This window comes from Muntiacus reevesi, chromosome 18 (genome assembly GCF_963930625.1).
Source record: "Muntiacus reevesi chromosome 18, mMunRee1.1, whole genome shotgun sequence".
Classification (NCBI taxonomy): domain Eukaryota; kingdom Metazoa; phylum Chordata; class Mammalia; order Artiodactyla; family Cervidae; genus Muntiacus; species Muntiacus reevesi.
The window spans coordinates 21,590,457-21,615,991 of NC_089266.1; the positions used below are offsets into that span (position 1 = coordinate 21,590,457).

Genomic DNA, 25,535 nt, shown 5'->3' on the forward strand with positions numbered 1-25,535 from the left:
TATATCCAAGGAGAGGCTGCTATCGAGTACATCAACAGTCATGATTTAGTGAAAAGAGTCCTGGACTAGACCGTAGCCTGCCTCAATATACATTTACTGAGCTTCTAACAATGGTCCAAGGCCTTACTGGGCACTGGCTATAGGAAGATGACCAGTGCAAACGGCTGAACTTTTGCTTTCAAGGTTCTCATAGAGTATTGACAATGACAAACACAATCTGATACAATGTATTAGGTAAAGGCCATAATAGTTATCAAAAATCTTGGGCGTTCAGAAGAAGAAATTCGGGGGGGTGGGGGGCGCGTGAGGAGGGGAGTTCCCAGAAGGCATCAGAGACAGAATTTGAGCTGGATCCGTAAGGACAGATGAGTTTAAGCCCAAAAGTGAAGGACTGTCGTTCCTGGCAGAGGAAACCGAATGAGCCAAGGCGCTTTGGGACACAGACCCCCTGCCTGGCGCTGCAAGGACACACAACCTGGCGCAAGGAGATTTACATCTCCGGGACTTGGCTCAGAAACCTGTGACAATTACACCACACTTGCGCTTGGGAATAACTGGACAGATCTGTGTTGCTTTCGCCAAAGCTCTTGCCAGCGGTTCAGGCAGGAAGCCCTGGGAGGCGCGCAGGAGGACGGAAGCTCGGTAAAGCCGGCTCTCCAGCCCTCTATCCTCGGCTTGCTGAATTATATACACTCCAGCTTCCAGAGAAAGAGGAAAGAAAAAGACCGGAAGGAGAAAAACAAACTCTCGGGGGCAGGGACGGGGGGCGTGCGCGGCCTGAGTCCGGCCGGGGTGGTGCGCGGGCCGCGCGGCCACAGTGGTTCCGGGACTCCCGGCCCCGCGCGGGGAAGCTGAGGCCGCGCTCCCACCTCCCCTCGGCTCAGCCTCGCACCTCCCGCCGCGTCACCCGTCCCCGCTCCGGCTCCTCGGGGGCCGCGCGGTCCGGGCCTACCCGCGGTCGGGCCACCTCCTCCCACTCCAGAGTGACGAATCGGCGCCCGGCTGGCAAAGTACTGACATTCGGGGAGTTTTGAGGAACGTATGGAGCCTGAAAAAAATCTTTGACTGTACTAAACACCACCGCGTCCCCACTAGAACGTTTATTTTTCTGAAGATAGTCGGTTGGGGCCTGGAAAGGAATTAAGAAGAGTGTTGAAAGTGCGAGCGCGGAAGCTCGGGACGCGAGGGGCGGGGCGTGCGCGGGACAAAGGGAAGCGAGGCCGGAGCTGCGGGCGCTTTTTCTGCCCGCGGGTGAGTGTTTCTGACTGGGCCCGACTGGGTCGGGAGGGTGGAAAGGCGTGGGGTCCCGGCTTGGCTGGGGTTGCTGGGGGTTGCTGGGGTTCAGACTTGGCCGCGGGACCAGGGCCGGGGGCCGGCTGCGGCCTCTGAGGCCTAGCGGAGCGAGGGTGGGGATAGAGTCCCATTTGGGGCTTCTTTTGGGCGGCCAGAAGTGCCCCTTCCACTAAACCCGCGGAAGTGGTCAAAGCGCTTCTGCAAGCTAGCTCCTCTTCAGTAGAGTCGCTGGTAAAGTGCACCTTCACATCAAACCTAAACGAATCGATCTCAGGAAGCCCTTGGGGCAAGCTAAGCCCGTGGTCCTCACCCCCAGGAAGGTGGTTTCCCGTTGTCCAGGCAGCGATCTGAGGACTCACGGTGTGGCTTGGAGTGAAGAGCGAAAGCTCGGCAACAGTTTGGCCTGGGTTTGAAACCCAACTCTGACACTTCCTGACTGTGTGTCTTGAGTCAAGTTACTTATACTGAACGAGACTCCTTTTTTCCCTCCGTAAAATGGCAATAGCAGTACATATCTCGTTGGTAGTGTGACTGTTAAACCAGATGATGTTAAAGTAATAAACCTGTCCCGTATAAGGTATTCAACAAATAACTTCTCCAGGATTTTATGCCAGGCACCGGGGATGCATACAGTGGTGGACAGATGTACGAGATCACTCTTGAAATTTATGGTATAGCAAAAGAGATCAGTCATTTCAAAGTATTAACAATAAAATGTGACACACCAGGGAGCTTGTGGCAGTTATTATCCGGGCCCCCCACAGCAAGGCCTACTGGATGTTGACAGCCCACCCAAGCTTGAGGAGGAAGGAAATCTGCCCCAGACCCTGGTTTCCTGCCTGTACCTTAAGGAGGGACAGGAGACCCAGGTTGGGCCATTGAGAAAATAAATGATTTCTTTCTTTCCGCACCAGGCCTCTTAGTCATAATGCTCCAGAAATGCCCTTAAAATACAAAACAGGAGCAAAAACAAAAAATCATGTTTGTTTCTCATAATGTTGGAAGAAAATACTCTAGTAGTCATAGAAATTATTTACCTTTTTTCTAAAAAATCACTGTTCGTCTCTTTGTACACGTTGTGTGTAATGTATAGTGAGGTAAGGAACAAGTTCCTGTATGTGTGGTCATGCCCTGAGCTAGTGTTACTAGGACCAAAGTTGGTAAGAATTGAGCTAGGTACTGGGACAGCAATAATGAATTAGATGGTCCCTGTCTCCATTCAGCCCCCGTATTAGCAGATGTAATATGATACCATTGATCTGTGTAAATTGGAGTACAAATGAGGGAACATTTAATTTTGTACAGATATGTCCAGAAATCTCCATTGAGGAGATATATTTTGAGTTGAGCTAAGAAAGATCAGAGTTTTTTCCAGTAGACTCTCAAAATTTATTCCCAGCGGTTATGAAGCTATTTACCATTATGTTGTTGTTTTTTAGTCCCTCAGTTGTGTCTGACTCTGGCGACCCCGTGGACTGTAGGCTACCAGGCTCCTCTCTCCATGGGATTCCCCAAGTGAGAATACTGGAGTGGGTTCCCATTTCCTTCTCCAGGGGATCTTCCCAACCCAGGGATTGAACTCAGGTCTTCTGAATTGGCAGGCGGGTTCTTTTACCGCTGAGCCACCAGGGAAGCTCCGTTTACCACTATAAGAGAATGTGAAGTTTATTGTCACACCAGTTACCTTTTCCACTGCCTTCAGGAGTAAAATGCTGTTTTACTAGAAAGAAATCGGTATCCTAAAAGGAAGGCAGAGCTGTGGCTGATCAGGGAGCTGTCAGTGTCTGGTAGGCCTTGTTGAGGTAGGCCCCAATAATACATCATATTCTTTCATTACTGTATTAACCAGTTTGATTAAATGTTTACATGGCATCAGCAAAACGTTTTCCATACAAAAGGTGACTCAGTATCAAAAAACAAAACAAAACAAACTTACAAGTACATGTCTAATTTTACTTTTTAATATCCCCTGTCATTTGTTTTAGTCATTTAATTCTGATCAACTAAGTGACCTAAAGAACTAGTAAAATTATTTAAAAGGCTTGATTACTAGAAGATAATGTAATTTTACAAAGAAATATCAAGCTACCCTATTCTTTAGAAAAACATTCTCTTATGCTTGCTGAGTTTTGATTATCTTTATTTTTCTTTTTTTTTTCCTTTTTTTTATTTTAGTGTCTCAGATTCATTCTTAAGGAACTGAGAACTTAATCTTCCAAAATGTCAAGTAAGTTTCATTTTTTATATTTATCAATCTATATTAATAAGAGACTAATGCCCTAGCAAATGGGAATTCCAAAATACTCTCATTTTTTTTTCTTCAAAACAGGACCATTGGTAGTTTTGTTGCATAGTATTATATCTCAGTTGTTTACAAGAAGTTATTTATTTTCTTTCAAACAGAAAGACCATCTTATGCCCCACCTCCCACCCCAGCTCCTGCAACAGTAAGTTTTAATTTTCTTGTTAATGTAATAGCCAAGTCTGGCCTTGATACAAAAACCCAGATGTCTTCCAGTGACAGTCACTCAATCATCACAGCAACAGGATGAAAAATTCAGCTAAAAAACAGCACTTCCTACCAAATAAAATAACTCTGCATCTTACCTTGAACCAACCCCAACATTTAAAGAAACATACTACTGAAATGCCAACCTCCTATGCTCAGTTCTTTTTTTAATTAGAAATAAGTGGCAAGTTTAACACTTTCCTTGTCACTCTGTTAAGAACCTTGAAAGCTAATATGAAATAAATGCTCATTCTGGCATTTATTGTTTTTAAACCTAACCTTCAATTGGTTACATTTTTCTCTTCCTATCTGTATATAATGTTCACATTAAATCAAACAATAAAGCTTCCAGTTCTATACTACCTTATTGTAAATCTTTATTTTCAAGCTGCTCAAGTAAGGATTTCATTATCTGTGGGTCAGATCCTGCTATTGAGTTTTATGCCATAAATAATAGTTTATTGGTTTGAGACTTGATATGTTTCAAAGTATATAAATAATAGTGAACTAGTTTTTTTCACCCAGCAAGCTCTGGCCCAGCTTGGTCAGCATGTAAAATAATTGCCCAATCCACAAAACAGATTTAACAGTAACTCTTCAGGCCTTGCTGAAATGGATTCCTTGTTATTTTTTTTATTTAAAAACAAAAACAAAACACTGTTAACATTGACCATATCCTACAAAAACAGTTCTTTAACTAAAGCTGTTAGCCCTCCTTCCATACTCCCTACCCCTGAATTTCAGGCTAGCTTACTAATTAGGGCCTTGTGTAACTTTGTTTTCTCCACTAGATAAACTACTTTTATTTACTAACCTTCTGTATGTTTGTTTATCAACAATGTGTTTTTCCTTAGTAAGATGCTTTTAAAAAGGGATACTGTATCACATCTCAACTTTATATAACGTACAGTTTCTAAAGTTACTTCCAGTAGATCTTAAAGTCCTATGTTTGGTTTATTTCCTTTCTTAAAGAACATTTCTTACTACCATCTCCTTGGCACTCTGCTAGTGGCTATACAGGTGGATTTGAACAATTGAGATTCCTGACCTCAAAGAGCTAACCATGTACTTCATTTTTGGAAATGGTATAATTGCAGTGTTTTAGTTTCAATTTTTTTTAAGTTCCCTTACTTAATTTTCTTACATTATTGCCTCATAATATTGAACAGTGATTATCATTGCGTATGCAACCTTTGAAGGTGTCATTTTGACGCAAATACTGCCTCTAACAGCATATATTATCTTGAAGACATTAATTTTTTTGAGATAATAGAAATAGCTCAGAAACCAACCCTATGATATCCTAAATGTAGAAAGGGATATTTTTACCTTTCTTTAATCATACTTCTGTACCATTATAATTTTACATTACACATAATATACAGAAGACTAGGAGTTAGTACATCCAACAGAATGGATATTAAATGAGTTATCCTCCTTTATTTTATTTCCATTTCTCCTTCCACCACCATCACCACCACCACCTCCACCTCCACCCACCACTACCACCCAAACGTACCACCACTCCAAGTAATATACACTTCTTTCGTGCCTTTGATACTTCATCTGTGTTTTGCCTACTTATATATGCTTGATTTGCGTCTTCTGTAACTACATAGACTAGAAATTGATCACTTGTTCTCTTGTAAAGAATATCAAATGATTGATCTGCTTGAATGCCTTTTTTTTGGACACTAAGGATATGTGCAGTGGCATGTTTTAGAAAATTGTGTTGATGATAGCTACAGCTTAGTTGGGATGTGTTGTTTATTTTACATTATACAATTCAGCATTGGTATTAATTGCATGTTAAAGTGAAATTACTGTCACTTGTTTTGATTGAATTTCATTAGGTCAAATACCTTACTTTTGGTCTCTCTTTGCTACATCCTTTTTATGCACTATACTTTGATTCTCATGAACATTGGATGTCATTTTATTAACCACAAAGGGCACTGCTATATAAGAGCCCATTTGTGATCACATCAACACATAATTTACAAAAGCCGAGAATTCTGTTGCTCCAACAAGCAATTGTGGTTGGAAAGAGCTAGGGCTCTCAGGAAATCAGATGAGAAAAGAAAGTTCAAGTCTGTCTACTAGAGAAGTAGTTCACATTAAAACTAAATGCAGAAATTGTTCGTGATTGACCTGTGGAAGATGGATCAAAGAAGAGATGGAAGAGAAAGCCTTTAAAAGAATGACTGGGTTAAAAAGATCAGACAGTACCCCCAGAATGAAATCCATGCATTTCTTACAAGTCTTTGTTTTGAGATCATGTATGTGACATCCATTGAATCCCACATATGTTTTTTTCTATTGATGACTTCTGGCTTCCTGATTTGAATCTCTTCTCATTTCTCACACTATATAAAATGATTTAAAGCTGTCTTTGGAAGCAGTCCATTTCTTGTTTTTGTTTTTGGTAGATAAGTGCATTGGTGGCATTCACATGACTGTCAAATAAATCATGTTTTGTTTTGCATGTAAAGTGTTTTCAGACTCCTAGTTTATCACATTTCAAGCTTTCCAATCTCAGACATATATCGCTAAGTTGTTATTTCATATATTGACCATAAAGTGATCCTGAATGTTCGAGACACTTCAGTGTATTGCTTATCCTGAAAGACAAACATATTCACACTCATACACCACTAGCCCCTGCAAAGAGACAGAAAGAGACAAAAAAAAAAAAAAAAAAACCACTTGCAGACTGGTTTTTCAATGAAAAAAAAGAACAATTACAACACATCATTGCTTGTTTAAATTCAGGTTGCTTTTGCATGCCATATGCAGATCATTTTTCATTTCTGTGTTTTCCTCGTTTGAGCTCATTTCTCATTCGTGTTTTTGTCTCATTTGTTTCCATCAGCAAATGCCCAGCACACCAGGGTTTGTGGGATACAATCCATACAGTCATCTCGCCTACAACAACTACAGGCTGGGAGGGAACCCGGGCACCAACAGCCGGGTCACGGTAGGAGAATCAACTATTACAGCATCCAGCAAACAACTGGAATTGACCAGAAATGCCTTCAGATTTAGGTCCTTTTGAATCATCAGCACAGCCATTTAAAAAAAAATTTTAACCTGGCTTTTAGATTATTTTAAATATTCATTGTACAATCTTATACTGAAAAACAACAACAAAAAAAAATAGATCTGGATGTGTATACAGAAGAAAAGGAGAATCCATTCTGTTTGGTGATTGGTAGAGATAAAGCCGTGGGTACTTAATGCTAGTACTCTTTGTAGACAAACCTAGGATTCCCTATGGTTAAGATGCCCTTTTTGAGGCGAAGAGTATCTTTCATTTAAGGTAATTGGCATTAGGCTCAAGAACTATTTTCTTAATAAAGGCTGGGCTTATAGACCTGGCCTTTTCGGGCTATCCTACCAGTTTGAACTGCTGCACACAATTATTTGTCTTTTGGATTTAACAGTTGACGTAACTGAGATTCGTTTCTAGTTTAAAAGATATTTGTGCCAATTCAAAGAATGGCAGAATGAAAGCTGAACAAAATTGATTTGAGTTACCAGACTATACATATCTACAACCAGAAGTACATTTATAGTTCAGAGGGTAAAGGATATGATTTCTTTAACTTAGTTGTTTCACTTAAATAATCAGCCTGAGATACCAAAATTGGATGATGTACTTCAGACTTTTTTTTTAACTTCAGACTTTTTACTTTAAAATTATCTTTAACTTCATTTAAGGAAATTTAAGGTACCCAAAAAACAAATAACTGTAACAGTGATTTACCAAAAATAGATAAATAAATCCAAAAGCCAAATGCCTACATACATTGGAATGTGATATTGGTAAGAATTTATACAACCCAGAATGGCTGTAAACTTTTTAATACCTGATTTTTGTTTGCTGTATTCAAAAATAATTCAATTAGTGTGACTTAAAAAGCCCTCTCACCCTGTAGTCAAGCTAGAGCAGAAAGCTTGTAACTACCAAACTATATGTCTATCTTGGTAAGCATGTTGCTTAGCTTGATAGGTTTTGTTTGTCTAAATATTTCATTGTTTCTGCATAATTTGTACTTCATAAGCATATCAAGTTTTATGTGCCATGCATATTTCATGGTATCTGAGAAGAATTCTGACAAAGTGTGTGTATGTATGCATTTTACAATGCATACAATTTTTATGTGCATCGGTACTTGTTTTTCCCCTGGCCTGAATGTGTTGTTTGACAAGTGTAATGGGTAGCAAAGTAATCAAATGATAAAGAACATTTTAATTTAATTAAGGGGCAGAATCAATTTTGGATCATTTATGTTAATACAGAAAATTATTCATGGGTAATAATCAAAAGAATGATTACATTTTAATAGCTCTATACAGTCAGCTCTTGATTATCTATGTTGATGGAAAAGTAATGGTGGTAACGGTAATATTAAAATCATTTGTATTTTATTTTCTGTAAGCATTTTGTTCCCAACTTGGATGTATCTGGGAATCCTTTGTTAATAAAGTGGTATCATTCAGTGGAGACTTAGCAGGAACAGGAAAGTACAGTCGCTGTCTCAGGACCTTGGCCAGTTTCTCCCCATTCCTTCTTGGGGATGTTGGAACCCAGTATTTGGAGTAAGCACTAGCTTTAGGGTAGATTAGTATGGGAAGGCTGTTGGGCACAGAAATGTTGATGTTCTGGTTCTTTACAGTTGTTTTATTTTGTATTATTGTCCTCTCAACACCATATTGAAGTGTAATCCCGGTACTATGTAGACTTGAACTAAAGGGCCTAGGAAATGTGGAGGCTTTTAGCCTGTGTTAATCCTTCAACTTTTAGTGACCTCTCAGGTAATCATTCTCTACAAAAATTATGCCTAAAGTTTTATACTCCCTTTTTTTTTTTGTCTGTATATCTAATTTAAGCTTTGTTAGGACTCAGTAGATCTGATTTTGACCTTTATAAAAGTGTTATTTCAATATGACCCCATTTATGTGTTACTTTGTCGGGGAGCTTCTCTGGTATTATTGTCTGCAAATCACCTTAAGTCATTGATTTGAAAGAATGATTTGATGACACCCTGTGGAGTAGCTTCCCATAGGATCTACGAACATGTGGTTTTCCGGTTGACTCCAGTAAACTTGAAGAGTTTTCAGACAATAAACACTTTATATACATAAGCATGTTGAAACCTTTTGGAGTGCTTGTGGTAGCTATGAAGTGGAATTCACTTCTGGTCAGTTCTTCATCAGATGCTGATTAACATTCTCTTAAGTACAGATGTGAAAACAGATTGAGACAGAATGTTAAGAACAGTTCATTTCTGTGCTTTAATGGGAATTTCATCCCAGAAGAAAACCTTGGATAAGATCTTACCAGAGAAGCAGCTGAAAATTGGGAAGAAATAACACAAATCTCTTGAGTAGCCAAAATCTCACAAAACCATAGACTTTATTATTCATAGGGGACCTTCCTCTGTTGTAAGCAGTTTTAACTAGCATAATTAGTTGTTTTCCCCCAACTCATTGCCATTTGGAGAGAGGGACAGTTGCTGCTGGAGTTAGGTTTCCTGACAGCAACAAGGAAGGAAATAGCTAAAAAAGGGACATGCCTTCTAAAATCATAGCTATCAGGTCATTTAATAAAGGAACCAGAGTTTTTCATACCTCAAACCAGGGGATTATAGTAAAGCAGTGGTTATAATTGTGTACAGTGCAAACTGCCTTTTTTTTTTTTTAGAAGAGTAATGTTTGAGACATTTTAGAAAGATGTCTGTTTGAGATGGTTAATAAATTAAGACTATTGAGTGATATTAACCTTTAATGTCCTGAAAACCAGCTAGAATTTAAATTTGTTGTTATTGTTTTGGTTTGGTTCTGTTCGTATTTGTAAATTGACTGGTCAATGTAATGAAAATATGACCTCAACATGCAGATGATCCAGGTACCTTCCTTTGGGAGAAAAAAAAGAGGCAAATTCATTGTTATAAAATGCAGCTCTTTGAAAAATTTCAAGGAGCAAATATTACTATAATTTGTTTTTAAAGTGTTCTAATTCATTTGTAACCCACTTCATGAAATTCTGAAGGTTTGTGTTGGCTGTGAGTTGGAACTGCTATCTAGTAACTTTATGTATGAAGAATCAGACTTTTGTGTGTTTCTTGCTCTGAATTCATGACAGAAGGTTAGCTTTGTAGAAATCTACACCCACCCCCCCCAGAGAACTCCTACCACCCTAAGACAGATCTCCTGTTGGCTGTTCGTACCGCTACTGTTGACAGTCTCACTTCACCCTGCTGCCCACTGCTGGCTAAAAGCAGGGTTTGTCTACCCAAGCATCAGCATCCTGTGTGGTAAGAATACATGGGCGATGTGGAAAGAGAGGAATGCTGCTGCAGAGATGAAATGCTTTCTTGTAAGTTCATGTATGAAGAAGCAGAGTTACTGACAAGTATATAGGGCTGGAGGGAGACCCTTCTCGTAGGAAGAAGAAGCGTTGTTTGAAAGTGGTAGAAGGGGTACAGACACACTCTTCCCTGAGCCCTTGGATGAAAAATAAGGTTAGACTTGGGGGTCTCAGCTGAGAATTGGGGGGGGGGTTCCCTCTGGTTTTACCACAAGAACAACATATGGGCGAGGGAACAAATGCCACCTTAGTTTTCTTGTAAAGATTTGTTGATTCCTATCTTTTGATAATTAGAAGGAAGCCTTCTTCCTTCCCAGCCTGGCAGGAAAATCAATATCAGGAGTCTTCCAGAAATGTGGGGGAAACAAGTGTAATTCAGCCATGATTTGATGCTGGGCCCTTGATCAGATGCAGCAGTGTGTGCAGAGATGTGAGTCGGTGCAGAAGCAGCTCTCCTGTGCTGGAGGTGTGTGGGGGGGCCCATGGGGCTGCCTTATCTCCTGGATTTAGCCTTTAGAAGGAGCTCATCTCCTCTATTTCTTTCCCTTTTGCCTTTCTCTTACCCACTTTCGTCTTTACCTTTTTAAAAACTATTTTTTCAGTCTCCTCACCTTCTGTTTGCCATTTCTTTTTTCTCTGTCTTCCCCCACAAAAATCAGCATTTTTGAAAACTTAAGTGGAGTTTCTTAACATACGTTCTCAAAATAACTCAGACCCTGTTTCTGTCATTTCTCTGTTCCTGGTAAACTTGTTCACTCCTCCACTGTGACTAGGAGTACAAAAAAGGCGTGACTTCAATGCACACTTCCTAATCTCCTTTATTAAAAAAAAAAAAAAACTAGATATGGATATAGAACCTTAAGAAAAATAAAATCTGTAGTCATAGCAAAGGAGTAATAAGGTTTTTTGTTTGTTAGTTTTTCACTTTTGAATCTAGGGAGTAGGTTTTGTGGCGGTGGTAGTTGTTCATGTGGAAATGTGTTCCTGAAATGGTACAAATAGTAAATAGTCCCCAGTAGGCAGTGTGAGATGTGGTAAGTGCTGATCGGGTTCAGCTTCTGGTGAGATAATCAAGTGTTGACTGTATATGTAATGGTAAATTAAGCAAAATGAAAGGATGCCAGGTAATGTCCTAAATGTGGGACATCTCATGTATAACCATATATTTTTGCTGTATTGATAATTGTGTAATATTTTATTTGTTCTTACAGCCAGGTTGTCAAAGCAGTGGCAATAAACTGCTAAGTAACATATTAAAAAGCTCTGTGGTTAAAGTCATTTTCTTTATTTTCTTTTGATGTGAACGTTTCTGAATTTGCAGTGATAGCTATTTTCAGTGGAGAAAATATAAGAATCTTGTATCCATGGACGAGTAGAAGAAAGGCGCATTAGAATTTTTAAAGGGACTCTCTTTTCAGTTTGCTGGTGAACTTCTCGCAATTGAGTAATGAACGTATTTAACTCTTTTCTAGGCGTCCTCTGGTATCACGATTCCAAAACCCCCAAAGCCACCAGATAAGCCGCTGATGCCCTACATGAGGTACAGCAGAAAGGTAGGTGCCCTGGAGCCAGCAAGGAGTGAGGGCTGCAGTCTTTGTTCTTTGCTTTACATCAAGGTTCGATGGACTTAGCCGGCATTTTGTGCATGGTCAGAGGAGAGGATACAGGATCGCAGTTGTTAAAGACATTAGTTCTGATCTCAACATTCCAGAACTAAAATCCAACAAGAAAATGGTTAAAAAAACAGCTAAGGGCTTCCCTTGTATGCCAGTGGTTGAGCATCTGCCTACCAGTGCAGGGGACAAGGGTTCACGCCCTGGTCCGGAAAGATCCCACATGCCGCCGAGCAGCCGCTGCCACAGCCCAGATGCCTGGAGTCTGTGCTCCACAACCAGAGAGGCCTGCACACTGCTACCGGAGAGTGTCCCCTCTCGGTGCAGCTGGGAGAAGCCTGCACAGCAATGAAGACCCAGCATAGCCCCAAAAATAATATAAATGTGTGTATAATAAACAGTTAAAACACTTAAGATAAAGTTGTGTAGCCAGCATTGTATAGTCTTCTGGAGAATATTTAATGACATGAGAAACAAGTTAGGTGAAAAAAAGGAATGCAAGACTACAAGTACTGATATCTTATTTTTATAAAAATAATAGGAAGTACATGTCAGTTTGAGTTTTTTTAAGAAAAGCCTAGAAGACAATGGTTATCTCTAAACAATCAACTTATGGTACTTTTTATTTTCTTCATACTTTTCTTGAATTTTTCTTTTTTTTGTTAGGGGGAAGGGGTGATGAACCTCCATTACTCTCCAAATAATAAGTATAGCTGATACCTTTATTAAAGATGAGCATTTACCTATTTTCACCACTACTTAGAAATTTTGAAATTTTTGGTCATAATTACTATATGTGTAATTTGACGGTATGTTGTATTAAGCACAGTAACTGCATTCCTTCTAAACTCATGAATTTTTAGAAAGACATAGACTGTGTAGAGTTATTGCATCAAAGTGTCTGCAGTGTTTGGAGGTTTCTGAAATCTGCCTTAAAGTAACCCAGCAGAGGACCCTTGATAATTGTTGCTGCAGGCTGATGGGAACAACGGATTTTGATACTATTCCTTGTGCCTTTGTTGATGATTGAAGTAAAGTATTACTTTACTTCAATTATTAAAAAGTATTTGTAAAAGTCTGTATTTTTAGGTATCAATACTAAAATCTGAACTGTTTCCTTTTCAAGGTCTGGGACCAAGTAAAGGCTTCCAACCCTGACCTAAAGTTGTGGGAGATTGGCAAGATTATTGGTGGCATGTGGCGAGATCTCACCGATGAAGAAAAACAAGAATATTTAAATGAATACGAAGCAGAAAAGGTAGGATGGAAACTACTGTGGGACAGGTACAAGATAAAGTTCATGAACACTTGCTTATTACTTACAAAAGAAACATACAGTCTAATCAGACAGCTGAGGCTTCATCTGCCTGGGTCAAGTCACTCAATTTCTCTAGACTTCAGATTCCTTGTCTGTAAGAAGGAGATAGTTATCCTGTCTTTTGATCTTCAAATGAGATAATGTAAGTATTCATTATAACCTGCAAAATATTAATTCTAAAACAGAGAAACATTTGAATTTCAGATAGAATACAATGAATCTATGAAGGCCTACCATAATTCCCCCGCGTACCTTGCTTACATAAATGCAAAAAGTCGTGCAGAAGCTGCTTTAGAGGAAGAAAGTCGACAGAGACAGTCTCGCATGGAGAAAGGAGAACCTTACATGAGCATTCAGCCTGCTGAAGACCCAGACGGTAAAAAAATAGTGGGGTTTTGTTTATGCTTTCTCTGAGAATTAAAGTATGAGAAATCTCTTAAGTTGAAGTTTTGTTTCCTATCTTAAATGGGAAACAAAGCATAATTTAAGTGCCATTTCAATATTTTAAATAATTATTTTGATTAAGATTTGTGTGTAAATTTCCCAAAGAAAAACACCCTTTTTAGCGTAGAAAATAGCAAAAACTACCTATTGTTTATCAAAATCTTTGTACTCAGAATGCATGAAAGATGTTTTTAGCCATAATCAGAATTTTACCTCACTGCTTTTAAAAGTTAAATGCCTTCAAGTTATTGTTATTGGTTCCTTAAATCAGCTGAGTTAAAGGCTCTTAAGCGAGAACGTTAATGAGTGGGGAGAGACATTTTGAACTCTAGTTAGTTCAGAAATCCAGCTAGAATTTGTAAGTACAGCTCATAATGATACTTATAAGGGTGCTTTATTGCCTAGTCACCAGACTTACAAAGGTGCTTTATTGCTTAGTCGCCAAGCCACATTGGATCTTTTGCAACCCCATGGACTGTAGCCCACCAGACTCTCTCCGTGGGATTTCCCAGGCAAGAATACTGGAGTGGGTTGCCATTTCCTCCAGGGGATCTTCCTGACCCAGGGATCAAACTCACGTCTCTGCTTGGCAGGCAGGTTCTTTTCCACTGAGCCACTTAGGAAGCCCTGCGAGGGTGCATACCTACAAACGTCACACGCACGCTCCTGTAGCAGAGCTTCCTGGTCGGCGTTCCGTGAAGGGTGCGCAGGTGTGCCTGTGCTTCTCTGCAGCCAGGTGGGGTCTGAGGCCGCAAGGAGCGTCAGAGCCAGCCACCTCCAGCGATGAGTATACGCATCCACAGAGCACGCGTGCTATACAAATCATTTTCCTCATGTGCTGCTGTGATGTGGAAGAGGCTGGAAGCTCTAGCTGCAAGCAACAAAAACATCAGGAAAATAATTTAAGATCCCATTTTAAAGTAGTAATAACAAAGAAGAAGCCTGTAAGGCCTTTAAGAAGAGACCTTTAAGAAAAGAAGCACTAATACCACCTAAAGACATGAATAAACTGAAATACTTGGAGAGAAAAACAAAAGTGAGTTTTTAAAAGAAAGGACTGGAATATTGACAAATATCCTCATAAATACAAATCTAATAAACGTAGAGACTAGATTAGGGAATAAAGACAATAAAGCATATTAAGCAGAGTCAGCAGTGCTACAGACACACGAGCACATACAAACTCTTAATTGCTCAGATTGAATGATTAATACAAGAAAAAAGCACAGAACTCAAAAAATAGAAGAAGATCCAGTTTACAAATAATCGGAAGGATGGGAGGTCAGTAATAAGTGAAAACAAAGACTTGCAATGTAGAAGCCGTAAGTAGGAGTCAGATGAAGTTTTCACTAGGTGAAGGTAAGAAACGGCATGAGCCTGGAGAGGCGCAAGGAGACTCACTAAGGAGCAGTCTGAAAAAGTGACCTTTCTCTGTTCCTCAGACTCCTGCCCGTTACATTTTTTAAGTTTAAAATATGATATTAGAACTAGAGCTGGCAGTAAGAAAGGACAGGAATAATTAAGATGCCAGGATAAGGATGACTTTAGGCCTTGGACTTTACCCCTCAGAACAGAGTAGAAAGAGGAAGACTTGGGGGGTGGAAATGTACATAAAACCAAGAGGAAGGCTGAAGGTCCACAAGTTCAGCAGCTGCTCACTCTAGCAGAGAAGACCTACAAGCCTACAGGACATAGGCAGTTACCCTCACAAGATAGTGAAGGCTTTTTTTTTTAGAAAGAGAATATTCATGAGATAAAGTAAATACCTGGTGAATTAGAAAATATAAACCTACCCTCCCCTTCCCCAAAAATCAATCAGCCGACTAAAATGCAAGGAAAGATAGGTGCAGACTTCCTTGGTTAAGTCTATGCCCTACCAATGCAAGGGGTGTGAGTTCAAACCCTTTTTGGGGAACTAAGATGCCACGTGCTGTTCAGCATGGGCAAAAAATAATAAATTTTTTTAAAAAGGAAAGACAAACCCGTATTGCTAAGACTTTACCAGTGATCAACACTGGGGACATATGAAAGAAGAACAATAAGAAGAAGGAAACCTAGATGGATAACCTAGCACAAATGTATATAATCCTAAGTGTGAATATGAAAAACTCTCCCTTAAGAAGTAAAAACGTCACAGAATTTTTTAATGGTATCTTTTGTTCCAGTAATTTTAATTTCAGAAGTACATATCCTAAAGAAATTACTTGAAACAAAAATAATTGGCACAACAGTTCATAGTGGTGGTATTTTCTGATAATAAAGAGTTTCAGTAACTACTTAAGTACCATATATTAAGGGACGTGCTAAAATGACACAGCAGCAGAGTTAGGGCCTTTGCAGTAGAGTTTCGTACAATGTGGTCCCCCACCTCTGATAGAGGAACTTTTGTTTTAATGTGTATTGCTTAGGAGGAAGCGCTTTTTTTAAAAGTTAGTTGATTTAAATAAAAATATTAACAAATAATAGTACATATTGTTAGCAGATATGTCAAAACCTGGTAATGATAAGAGCAAAGGTTCAGTTCCGTCACTCAGTCAGGTCTGACTCTTTGCGACCCCATGGACTGCAGCATGTCAGGCCTCCCTGTCCATCACTAACTCCTAGAGTTTACCCAAACTCATGTCCATTGAGTAGGTGATCCCATCCAACCATCTCATCCTCTGTCATCCCCTTCTCCTCCTGCCTTCAATCTTTCCCAGCATCAGGGTCTCTTCAGACGAGTCAGCTCTTGGCATCCGGTGGCCAAAGTATTGGAGTTTCAGCTTCAACATCAGCCCTTCCAATGAATATTCAGGACTGATTTCCTTTAGGATGGACTGGTTGGATCTCCTTGCAGTCCAAGGGACTCTTAAGAGTCTTCTCTAACACCACAGTTCAAAAGCATCAATTCTTCAGTGCTCAGCTTTCTTTATAGTCCAGCTCTCACATCCATACGTGACTACTGGAAAAACCATAGCCTTGATTAGACAGACCTTTGTTGGCAAAGTAATGTCTCTGCTCTTTAATATGCTGTCTAGATTGGTCATAACTTTTCTTCCAAAGAGTAAGCATCTTTTAATTTAAAGATTAAATCAACTGCAGTGATTTTGGAGCCCAAAAAAATAAAGTCTGCCACTGTTTCCACTGTTTGCCATGAAATGATGGGACCGAATGCCATGATCTTAGTTTTCTGAATGTTGAGTTTTAAGCCAACTTTTTCACTCTCCTCTTTCACTTTCATCAAGAGGCTGTTCAGTTCTTCTTTGCTTTCTGCCATAAGGGTGGTATCATCTGCATATCTGAGGTTATTGGTATTTCTCCTGGCAGTCTTGATTCCAGCTTGTGCTTCATCCAGCCCAGCATTTCTCATGATGTACTCTGCATATAAGTTAAATAAGCAGAGTGACAATATACAGCCTTGACGTACTCCTTTTCCTATTGGAACCAGTCTTTTGTTTCATGTACAGTTCTAACTGTTGCTTCCTGACCTGCATACAGGTTTCTCAAGAGGCAGGTCAGGTGGTCTGGTATTCCCATCTCTTTAAGAATTTTCCACAGTTTATTGTGATCCACACAGTCAAAGGCTTTGGCATAGTCAATAAAGCAGAAATAGATGTTTTTCTGGAACTCTCTTGCTTTTTTGATGATCCAGTGGATGTTGGCAATTTGATCTCTGGTTTCTTTGCCTTTTCTAAAACCAGCTTGAACATCTAGGAGTTCACAGTTCACGTATTGTTGAAACCTGGCTTGGAAAATTTGGGACATTACTTTACTAGCATGTGAGACGCTTGCAATGGTGTGGTAGTTTGAGCATTCTTTGGCGTTGCCTTTCTTTGGCATTGGAATGAAAACGGACCTTTTACAGTCCTATGGCCACTGCTGAGTTTTCCAAATTTGCTGGCATATTGAGTGCAGCACTTTTCACAGCATCATCTTTTAGGATTTGAAAGAGCTCAACTGGAATTCTACCACCTTCCCTAGCTTTGTTCATAGTGATGCTTCTTAAGACCCACTTAGGCAAAGTGTAATAATGTAAGTGCAAATGTGAAAGTGAAGTGAAGTGAAAGTCGCTCAGTCGTGTCCGACTCTTTGTGATCCCATGGACTGTACAGTCCATGGAATTCTCCAGGCCATTATACTGGAGTGGGTAGCTGTTCCCTCCTCCAGGGGATCTTCCCAACCCAGGGATTGAACCCAGGTCTCCCACACTGCAGGTGGATTCTTTACCAGCTGAGCCACAAGGGAAGCCCTTGTGCAAAGGTAATAACTACTAAAAATAAGCTTGTAAACTAGACCCATACTATATGTATATGAACTTGAGTGAATAGAAATAATGTGTGATACCTTTATACACTGATAACAAATGTATAAGTGTATAAATTGATAAAAATTAAAAATGAAATTTAGAACTAAACCTTTTTTAAGGCCTTAGTGTTATTTTAATATGATAAAATATATATGCCCACCTGGGAAACTGCTCTTACTAGAGGTAATGTTTTTTCTGCAGTGGGCATTTTCCTTACTTGGAAGTGCTACAGTGACAAAGACACCAGAAAGTTCCTGTGTATCATCAGTTGTAAAAGCTTTGAATTACTATCCAAAGAGTGAAATATTTGGCAGAATCTGTACTGCTGTCACATGCAGCCTTCACATTGATTTCCAGGCCAAAGACACTTGGTTATATCTCATTTGTGTTTCAGCCAATTATCAGATGCACATCCTCACTTAAAAGATTTTGTGAGAAAAACCAACATCTTGGCCGGTGAACACATTGTATCCTCTGTATGGTTTTTATCAAGTGACTGCCCTGGTGCTCCCTTGATGCCCTTTAAACCCACTTATTAGTCCAGTGAGGACCATGGCTCCTTGGTAACTAAGTGTTAACATTGTTACTCTCTCCTGATTATGGTAATTGGCGACCTGATTACCAGATCATGTTGTTTATTCCAGATTATGATGATGGCTTTTCAATGAAGCATACAGCCACCGCCCGTTTCCAGAGAAACCACCGCCTCATCAGTGAAATCCTTAGTGAGAGTGTGGTGCCAGACGTTCGGTCGGTTGTCACAACAGCTAGAATGCAGGTTCTTAAACGACAGGTCCAGTCCTTAATGGTTCATCAGGTAAAGACAGAAAACATTTGTTATAGTAAGATGGGCCTGTGCCGTAGGTGCCTGGTAACCTGATTGTATTCCAGGCATGAGTGTGCCTATTAAATATTTATGTCCAATCTAACCTGTTCCTGATTCGGGAAGAGGCTGGAGGGACTAGACCCTTCCCAGAGATTTAATAAGTTTGTCATTAAAACTGTAACAGGGAACCTTTTGACGGAAAGTGTATTTGTTAAGAATTTTGAGACATCCTATCAGCCTTTACTAGCATACTAAATGTTTTTCTTCCAAAAAATTGCTGAGAGCTGACAGTATTGTCTAACTTACTCTTGTTAATGAGTCATTCTCTCTGTGCTGCATTTTTACATTTTTTAAATCTTAGCACATTATATAATGAGTAATTTAAATTAAAAATGCAAAACACTTATCACACTGTGAAAAAGTGGACCCTTAAAAAAAAAGAGACATATTTTCTGTATTTGACATTAGCTTTAGAGAAGATAATTTAGTAGTAAATAACAAAACCTGATCTTATCTTTTACAGCGAAAATTAGAAGCTGAACTTCTTCAAATAGAGGAGCGACACCAAGAAAAGAAGAGGAAATTCCTGGAAAGCACAGACTCATTTAACAATGAGCTTAAAAGGGTATCGATTTAATATGTTAACTATATTTGTATCACTGTGCCTGTTACTTTTTTTTTCTCATTTTTTTTTCCAAAATAGTGTTCTTATATAGTGTCATTCACTTTGAAACAGGGTTAACTTTGCTATAGCTGGTAAGATCTTTACTTTATAAAATAATTTCCATTTTCTGGCAACCTTGCAATAGGTTTGAAACATTGTATAGTATACACGTTCAGTGAACTAGGCCTGAGGCTGTAGAACCCTCTGATATTTTAAACTCTCATATACTTGTGAATTATTTTCATTGCAACTTATTCATCAAATGTCTTTATTAGCTGTAGTTCACGGTTTGCACTTCACATGAAAACAAGTTAATATAGTGTTGGCAGCCTGAAATATAAAATAGAAGCTTTGAATATAAGCCAGTGCTTTCAGCATTGCTTCACCAACTATTCTGTAACACTTGATACTACATGGCTGCTAGGGCAACTTTCCTGTAACCACAAGAGCTTGGTTTTTTTTCCTGCCATATATATGAATATAGTTCTTAGCCAAGAAAACCCACTTATGAAATAATTTCTCTGGTTCAGAGATTGTAAGAAAAGAACATTACTAAGAGATTGTTTTGTTTTCTGACTACTAGTTGTGTGGTTTGAAAGTAGAAGTGGATATGGAAAAAATTGCCGCTGAAATTGCACAAGCTGAGGAACAGGCTCGAAAAAGGCAGGAGGAAAGGGAAAAAGAGGCAGCAGAGCAAGTTGAGCGCAGCCAGAGCAGTATTGTTCCTGAGGAGGAGCCAGCAGCGAGTAAGACCGAAGAAAAGAAGGAAGACGAGAGCATTCCGATGGAGACAGGTAACCTGCCTGTTGGTTGCAGAGTAAATGTTGAGGGTTTTTACAGCTGTCTTTAATTCTGATTTTCCTTTCTCAGTGCTTTCTGGAGGTCACTCTGTTAATCTTGCCTCTTGAATTATTCTTCATCTCACATACGCATTTTTTCTTCCCAAATCTTAATCTCTTATAATAGATTCCCTTAAAATGTTAATATTGGTACAAAATAGGAGTGATGTGTTGCCTTTAGTCTGTTTGAGGTCTTGGGTATTTGCCCAGATTGAGTCATGTCATTCCCTGACTTGGGGATATAAAGTATTGAATGCAGTGGTTTAATGGTTAAGGGTACTGGCCTGGAGGCCCACAGATCTGGGGACTGTTTCACCCCATGCCAGCACTGTGACCTGCAGTCTAGGTAAGTTAATTCCAGTTTCCTCCTTTGTAAGTATTCTAGCACCCACCCCTTGAAATTGAGTTACCAAGGATAAGAAGCAGATGGACATAAAATCATCATTACTGGATTTGACATGATATTGGCACTCAGTATTTTAACCTTTATTGCTAAAATTGTTTAAACAGCATGTGGTCCTTGCCCTTAAGATCAGTCATCTTTGGTGACCTAGAACAGAGTTGGGCAAATAAAACCTGCAGGCCAAATCCTGCCTGCCACCTATTTTTGTAAATAAAGTTTTATTGGAAAAGTTTTATTAAGTTCTATTTTATTTTATTAAAGTTTTATTTGTTTACACATTATCCGTGGCTGCCTTGGGGCTCCAGCCGTGTAGTTGAGGAGTTGCAACTGAGACAGCCTGATTCACAAAAGCTGAAGGTTTTCTAACTCATCTTTAAAGAAAGTGTTTATTGATTCCATCCTAGAAAAATTCATACTTCCAGTTCTACTGATTTTCCTGACTAAAAGCATGCCTCAAGGCAAACAGTAACGTGTAAAGCTTATGTGACGTACAGATCACATCAGTTGTTGGTTGGAATCTTGGGGTCGCCCTGCGCGCTGTTGTGACCCTGCCCAGCGCGCTGTGTAGTAAACAGAACTGAGCTGGAGATACGGGAAACAACCGAAAGCTCCCTGGGCTGTCATCACAAGAGCAAGAGGGGCCACAGTCACACTTGGCGCTCTGCTGACAACTGCTGATGTGACATCTGGAAAATATTAAGTGGAATGTACTGTCTTTACCAGATATTTCTACAGAATGTAATTCAGCAGATTAACATTTCAGATAGTCAGATTTTAAGTTTAATTATCTGAACCTTTTTCTGTTTTGTGTGCACGTGTTTTTTATCTTAACAAATTTGGAGCATGAACACGTTTTGTGGTTAAAGCAAGAGCATGAGAGTGAAAGTATGGTTCCTCCACTCATTTGGCAGCTGGAACACCACTCAGCCCTCTGCCGCTGTCTTATCATCTGTGAATAGAGTATGCCTGTAGGTCTTTGGGCTTCCCAGGTGGCTCAGTGGTAAAGAATCCTCCTGCCAAGCAGGAGACCTGGGTTCGATCACTGGGTCAGGAAGATCCCCTGGAGAAGGAAATGGCAACCCATTCCAGTATTCTTGCCTGAGAAGTCCTATGGACAGAAGAGACTGGCAGACTGCAATACATGGGGTCACAGAGTCAGACACAACTTAGCGACTAAACCATGACCTCCATAGGTCTTTACTCAAGTTTTTATCCTCCTAGCTGAAGAAAAAAAACTGAAGAAAATCGTTTCAGGCTATTGGAGCAATAACAGAAAGCAGTCTACCATGACTTATAACAAAATACTTTATCAGTCTTGTACCATTTCTGTACCTGCTTTCTCACTCATTAAATCCAAGCACTTCACACAGCATTGTCCAAAGAAATATGTCCCTGTGTAATTAGAAATGTTCTGCTGCCGACTCTTTTTAATGAAATTTAAATGAAATTAATTTTAATAAATCTTCAAACACCACTATGCACTTTAGACTTAGAGCACATTGAAATTTGGAAGCTAAATTTTCAGCAGAAATACTTGACCTGTATTTACATTCAAAATTTACAGTTAAAAAGTAGATTTTTTCCCCAAATTCCAACTTGTTTTTAACATGCCGAAAGTTCCTTGGTCTCGCTACTCCATCTCAGGTGCTTGATGTGTATTCATGTGTAGTGAGTGGCTGCCTTATCATTGGATGCTGCAGCTCTGGAGTGTCAGCACAGTTAGAAGAGTAAATTTTTGTCTGGGAAATAACAGTGACAAATGTGTGATTACAGAGGAGGCACATCTTGAGGATACGACAGAAAGCCAACAGAATGGTGAAGAAGGCACGTCTACTCCTGAGGACAAGGAGAGTGGGCAGGAAGGGGTGGACAGTCTGGCAGAGGAAGGGACCAGTGATAGCAACACCGGCTCAGAAAGCAACAGCGCAACCGTGGAGGAGCCACCAACAGATCCCGTACCAGAAGATGAGAAAAAAGAATAAATGTTGCCTTGTTTTATGTGTTCTAAATAACTTTTTTAAATGAAAAAATGTTTTTTGAGTTTTAATGGTGTTATGTGGTTTGTGTATTAATATTGTTCTTGTCCATATCTTACACCACCAAAGGCTTTTGGACCATTTAGCATCACGAGCTGAATGGCACAGTCACCTTTTGTAAGCAGTTGCAAAGATGGTTCTTTGGATCTTATTTCTAGCCCTCAACTGCTGAGAGCCTCAGAATTTAGATTAACTGAGAAAATGCCCACCTCTTTTAGAGAATTATCCTTTGATGCTGCAGAATCTACTTGTACAAATGCCTTCCTACAGCTCACTTGGGTGCTTACCAAAGCCATAGCTTTAAGCCTTCCCAGTCCCCATCAATAGCTTCCTGAAGGTCCGCTTTCCTGTTTCCTTCCACAAAGAGCAGCTTCTTGAGAACGTAATCGTGTATGAGTGTGTATTTGTTCACTTACCCTTTTTTATTTTTCATCAGTGTCAGATATCAAGAGTTGTGTTAATGTGTTGAGTGTACCTACAACCACACTTGGATTGTATTGATCCAGAAATAGTCTCCATAGTTAGGCTTATAAAATAGTCATTAAAGTGAACATGGCACATATACACTTATCTATACTGCCTTTTGTTGTAATTAATATTGGATATGTTCTGGTGAGAACTCATCTTTATTGTACAGGGGGGAAAAGTACTTTTTTTCCCTGAGTTTTCCAAAGACAGAGTAGATCACAAAACTGAAGGAAGTAAATATTCTCATAATGGAATATGTAACTTCAAAACGATTAGCCCATTCTGAAAAGAAAACAGCTGGGAATTAAGGTTCATCCACTGGAAATTATTTTACAATAATCAAAACATTTAAAACCTCAAGGCTCAGGATCCCATAGGTCAGAGCCAACCTTTTTGATAAACTCTTAGTAAAGTCTTAGAGACTAGAAGCAAGATAGTTTGTGACAAATATGCGTTCTAAAAACTAGAATAGATTTTTACTGAATAGTGGTATAACTGATGGTATATGTTTCTTAAAGGTCCAAATGTAATAAAAAAAATGGAAAAAAGAGTCTCAGTGTTCTTGATGCACTAAATATTCTCATGCAAGGCAAGCTGATAATTCTGTTACTATGATGTAGTGACAACATGGAGGGGCCTTTCACAGCTGTTAATGAATTTGCTTATCCAGATAAGGGCCTGCCTCACCAAAGTACATAAACTGCTGTAAGTAAGTTCATTTGTACAAGACACTTGAGAAAATGCGTTTCTTTATATTGTCGTCAGGTCACATGGTCTTCAACCCCAAAAGTAGTAAGTTTCTACACTCACAAATGAGAAAAAAAGTTTTACACTGACAAAAAAATATGTCCAAATAATGGTAAACCCTTTACTTACATGTAGATAGCTTGTCTATATGGACAAGACTTGATTTATAGTGAATTCACTGCAACTGAGCTCACAGCCCACAGTGATTATGACTGTCCAGCCTCCTGAGAGTGAGAGGAGGAAAGGAAACAGCTGGGAACACCCCTTGGTACCTGTTTTTTCCTTAAAAACACATGGAATCTTTCTCCTGTTGCTTTCTGAATCAAAAACTAATGTATCAGGGACTTCTGGTGATGGTCCAGCGGTTAAGAATCCACCTTGCAAAGCAGGGGACACAAATTCGATCCCTGGTTAGCAAACAGGTCCCACATGCCCTGGGGCAACTAAGCCCTCACTGAGCCCGAGTACTCTAGAGCCTGAGCGCTGCGGTGAAGACCCAGCACAGCTAAATCTTCAAAAATAAACTTTTTTAAAAATCATGTATTAGTTCTGGGTGTAGGGTATTGTAGGACTAAGAACTTCAACCAGCTCATCCCCGACAAACTGGCTATCCTTTTTAGTACATTGTCAAAACTGGGCAGAGGAGTGGTTAATGTGGGTGGTAAACAGTGCTAGATCAAGATTGCTCTGGTATTGAAGTCGCTTAAAAAGATGGAAGTGGTTCCTTTGCTAAGCTGGAGATGACAGGGAAAACAAGTCTATCTAGACTGAGCCTGCCCATGCAATGCTAGAGCAACAGGCTGAAACTAAAATGGGGTTTGGCAGCTTTTAACCACAGGGCAGGAAAATCAAATTAAAATTCTTTCCTGTCAGAGTGATCATGCAGAAAACACTGATGTTTGAGTTGTTTTCCTAGTTTCTTTAAGAAGGTGGCATATGGTCAAGGTCCTTGTCTTCCATATCCCAGTAGGCATTGGGCATGTCACCAAAACTCTCCGAGCCTCTTTCAACATAAAATAGGCTGAACTACTTTCAGTCCCCTTACTTCACCACATAGACATGAATTTTTTTTTTTTTTAATGTTTAATATTTAATTGTAGGATGCGGGATCTTTAGTTGAAGCAGGTAGGATCTAGTTCCCTGACCAGGAATCAAACCTGAGCCCCTTGTATTGAGAACTCGGGGTCTTAGCCTCTGGACCACCAGGGAAGTCCCACAGTCATTATTTTTAATGCATTTGTTTTGAGTATGAATGCATATAAAGTTTGAGGTGAGGGCTTACATTTTTATTCATTTTTAACAACAAATGGCAGAGGGGAATCCCCAACAGTCTCCTGGTTTTCTTACAGGAGTTTCAAATGTCATATCTCCCCATTTATCAACAAGCATGACTTTTTAAGTAACTCTCCTGCATTACATGAAAATGACATACTCTGTAAAGCAGAGCTTTCAGGAAAGTAACTAGAAGGAAGCTCATTTTAACATAGAAACATCCTATGGAAAAGATAAGATACTTGACTCACTATATTTGAAAGAGAATCTGGAGCTTAAATCCCTCCAAATTTTTAGTTTTGATCCTTCCCTTTTAGAGACTAGGTTTTAAACAATTGGTGCTGACAGTGTGAAACTCATTGCCTGCCATTAAATTGAAGCTGTGGCTTCTCCTGTGAACAGGCAATGAAGCTGGGATTATACGGTGTTAAATCCTCACTTTGGA

At 39.5% G+C, this 25,535-nt stretch overlaps 1 protein-coding gene across 1 annotated transcript; it reads left to right on the forward strand.

The window, feature by feature from the left end:
- Positions 1–830: 830 nt before the first annotated feature.
- On the forward strand, positions 831–22,614 carry SMARCE1 (SWI/SNF related, matrix associated, actin dependent regulator of chromatin, subfamily e, member 1). The gene is made up of 11 exons (XM_065909152.1): positions 831–1,251; positions 3,469–3,520; positions 3,697–3,740; positions 6,675–6,779; positions 11,648–11,728; positions 12,915–13,046; positions 13,311–13,482; positions 18,480–18,652; positions 19,185–19,286; positions 19,909–20,119; positions 22,341–22,614. Exons 2-11 carry the CDS (start codon positions 3,514–3,516, stop codon positions 22,547–22,549), a joined length of 1,236 nt encoding a protein of 411 aa, XP_065765224.1. The 5' UTR covers positions 831–1,251; positions 3,469–3,513; the 3' UTR covers positions 22,550–22,614.
- The last annotated feature ends 2,921 nt before the right edge of the window (positions 22,615–25,535 follow it).

Coding starts and splice junctions, on each gene's coding strand:
- SMARCE1 (XM_065909152.1), top strand. Junction 19,287..19,908: donor TTAACAATGAGCTTAAAAGG/GTATCGATTTAA, acceptor TCTGACTACTAG/TTGTGTGGTTTGAAAGTAGA. Junction 20,120..22,340: donor GAGCATTCCGATGGAGACAG/GTAACCTGCCTG, acceptor GTGTGATTACAG/AGGAGGCACATCTTGAGGAT.